The 3,586-nt window shown below is 35.0% G+C and overlaps 1 protein-coding gene across 1 annotated transcript; it reads right to left on the minus strand.

The window, feature by feature from the left end:
* Positions 1-985: 985 nt before the first annotated feature.
* LOC122013363 (60S ribosomal protein L30) lies at positions 986-3,158 on the minus strand. The gene is made up of 5 exons (XM_042569621.1): positions 3,038-3,158; positions 2,821-2,926; positions 1,507-1,608; positions 1,319-1,387; positions 986-1,229 (listed from the first exon to the last, which is right to left on the minus strand). The coding sequence occupies exons 1-5, from the start codon at positions 3,056-3,058 to the stop codon at positions 1,189-1,191; spliced, it is 339 nt and encodes a 112-aa protein (XP_042425555.1). The 5' UTR covers positions 3,059-3,158; the 3' UTR covers positions 986-1,188.
* Between the last annotated feature and the right edge of the window lie 428 nt (positions 3,159-3,586).

A 3,586-nucleotide genomic window follows, 5' to 3' on the forward strand; every position in this document is an offset into this window, starting at 1 on the left:
AGAGAAGAGGAAAGAGAAATGTAAAATGAGGGAGCAAAGAAAAGTTACATGAATGAGAGAGAGAGAAGAGAGAAAAGAGCAAAGAGGGGAGAAAAAAAAAATCTGATTTGATAAGAAGGGTAAAATGGAAAGAGTAAATTAAACGTCTCCTTTGATAAATATTAAGATAGTATGTGTTTTTAGTTAATTCAGACATGTCTGGTAAACCACTGATTAAAATATGATACAACTTTTAATCAATTCAGAAAGTTAAGTGATAATTCTAGTAAGGAGCTCTACGGTGGATGTGCCCTACCATGACGTCTTCTCCACCGCACGGTGGATTCAAAATGGCGCAGCGCCGAATTTCAGTCGGGAGAGATATTTATCGGACGTCGACGTGGTAACCCATAGTGGTTTTATATTTTATGAGAATCTCATTTAAAATCTAAAATTATTTTAGTATAAAAAAATTATTTTATTAAATTTAAATATTCATCGTATAATTTAATTAAATATTAATTCTATAATTTACTATATATTTATTTTTTATTTTTTTTATATTTTCTAAATGCTCTGCCCTCGACGTGAAAGCAATATTATACTGTTATTGTTTTTATTTCATTAATTTTAAAAAATTTTAGAATGAAAACCATATGATTTTCCATGAGTTAATATAAATGAGGAATAAAGCACTTATTAAAATATAAATTATCTTACGCTAAAAGTACATGCAAATGTTAAAAATGTTAAGGCGCTGAGACCGAACCCATCTTTCGTGTGTAGACTGCACCTCAAAAACACTTGAATTTACGGGCAATTAAAGCTATTATTATTATTATTATTATTAATCATTTAGATGTTCAAATTTCATCCGTAGCTATAATGACAGTAAACAACCTTTAGAGTGCTGTTATACTACTAAGAATTGAATTCAGTACTCAATGGTAAAGAGGTTGACCTAACCCACAAAATAAACTTGGTGACAATGACAGTAATGGCACACTTAGACAACTTAAACATCTTATGATCAAGGAAAATTAACAAAATATCCAGAAATTCTACTTCCAGACACTGGAATTGAAGTCATGCAACCATTTGGAGCCTAAATTTGATCAACTAAAACAATGAGAGAATAGTCGACCAGGAAACGATATGTAATATTGTCAAAAATCACATGGAATTTGAAGTTGGATCCATTTGCGTTTCTCACTGTTCTCCAGGGATGCTCTTGATGATATCGGAATCGCCTGCAAAACAGAAATGAAACCAAAGGTGAATACGTTGCCATTAGGGAAACAAGGTTGAGGTCCTTTTTCGAATCCATAGCAAGACTTACCAGGATCGATGATGCTGAGGCAGCAAACTCGGAAATATTTACCACATGCTGTGCCAAGGTCAACATTATCTGCAAAGTATAAAATCAAGAAGTTAAATGTTGAAAATAGAAATAAGAAACCAAGAAACACAGTAGACAAGTAGAATGTCGAATAAAAAAGACAGCAAGCAACTATGAAAATCACTTACTTCCACTAAAATGATGAACTCCGACCTTTGCCAGCATTGCATAGTACTCAATCTCAGACTTGCGGAGCGGGGGACAATTGTTTGCGATGATAATCAACTTTGCTGTTGATTAATAGAAAGATTTAGTAACCAAAGTTTGTGAGAAGCATTGTATTCAGTAAAGAAGGTGCAAGCCACAAACTAGCAATGGAAAAAAAAACAAGTATAAAAGCTAAATCCAACACAAACAAGACAAATCCATAACATCGTTCATAAGACATAGAAAACAGGAACTAGCTATATCAATGATAAAACTGCTTAATACTATCAAATGGACGAAATGGACCAATTCATTGAGCAACCAAATAATTGATAAGGAACAAATATACATTAGAGAAGCATGATTGCCACAAAAGTTCATACAAATTACTCCAGAGGGAATCCCTAACGGAAGAAAGTCTACAACTTGTAGACTACCTACAGACTCAAGAAACTGACAGTGGTCGAAATAAACCAAAAATCAATGACTAGAGTCAGATTGGCAAACTTGGACATGATTTAGAAGTAAATAGTGAATGATGAAGCTCAAATTTTCACACATAAAATCAAAAGGTTTTAAACTGTGACTTCATTTTAAATTAATTATCCATTTATATATCAATCAAGGGAAACAGGAATGCTGTGAATTCAACAATGCATGTCACTACAAAACTTGAACCAACTTTAAAAGTCGGCAGTCAATTCTATTATAAACATCACAAAATTCAAGCAGTTCAGTGATCCACACATCAATCTTCCCAAATATACATTGAATGAAACATTGATACTACCATAACCTTCCCCATATTCAAAAAGGACAGGCAAACGATCAACATGAAATCAATGAATAGGTTGAGGAGAGATTAGTACAGGAGACTGCATTCATCTCATAGGCACAATTACACAATGACAGAGCCAAACTTCAGTAACGCATCACAGCCAATCAACAAACTATATCGAGTTAAAAAAAATTCTACCAGATCGGAGGTGGTTACTAATCCTACATAACAGAACAGTTGGAAACAAAAGAAAACATTTTAGTGTTGTTATATAACCTTCCCCATATTCAAAAAGGATAAGCAAATGATCAACATGAAAATCTATAAATGGTGTGAGAGATTAGTTTGGGAGACTGCATTCATCTCCGAGGCACAATTACACAACGACAGAGCCAAACTCCGCATCACGCCCAATCAACAAACTACATCAAGTTGAAATTTTTCTAGCAGATAGAAAGGGGAAACCCATAGGTACAAATCCCAGATGCAAAGAAGAAAGGTCGTAAGGTAGTCTCACCTTTAGAGCCCCGAAGTGTTCTGAGGACCGTTTTGTAGCCGAGAGTGAACTTCCCGCTCTTCATCACAAGAGCAAGCCTGCTGTTGATGTTCTCGGCATTCTTCTTCTGCATTAAGTAATCAGAAAGTACAAGCCCAGATTAAAACATTAGAACACGAGAATATAAGAATCAAGGCGCAGATCTGGGAAGAAGATGACAGAGGTGATCTGAGAATACCGATTTCTTGACGGGGGCCATCGCTAGGAGAACTGCGCGCACGGCGGCGGAGGCTGCAGGGTGCAGGGGAAAAACAGAAAGGGAGTTAGGTTTCACTGATTTTATAGACGGCGAAGAACCAGTAAATTTACTAGATTGCCCTTCTGGAGAGGTCAATCATCCTTGAGTCATCCATTTTCCAGGGTAAAATAATTAACGACAGAGATTGCATTTAGGGTTTTAATTGGTGACAGAAATATCTTTAGTTAACAAATTTGTATCTACTTTAAAATACGAGGGCGGAACCTCTAGCTCATTAAAAAAAAAAAAAAATGAAAAAAAAAAGTACCATTATAATAGAATTATAAGTGTGATTCCATCATAATTAATTATGAATTTTTTTTTATTTATCATCTCTCTAAATTATAATTTGAATTTGTGTGAGTAATTGAAAGTCATTGACAGTGGATAAGTGGTCAGGTAGCTTGGCGTCTAATGGGAGGCAGCCTTCAGGTGGCTTTCGGTCATCCGCCTCGACCTAAATTATAATTTGACGATGATGAATTCAGG

The sequence above is a fragment of the Zingiber officinale genome, chromosome 8B (assembly GCF_018446385.1).
Source record: "Zingiber officinale cultivar Zhangliang chromosome 8B, Zo_v1.1, whole genome shotgun sequence".
Classification (NCBI taxonomy): domain Eukaryota; kingdom Viridiplantae; phylum Streptophyta; class Magnoliopsida; order Zingiberales; family Zingiberaceae; genus Zingiber; species Zingiber officinale.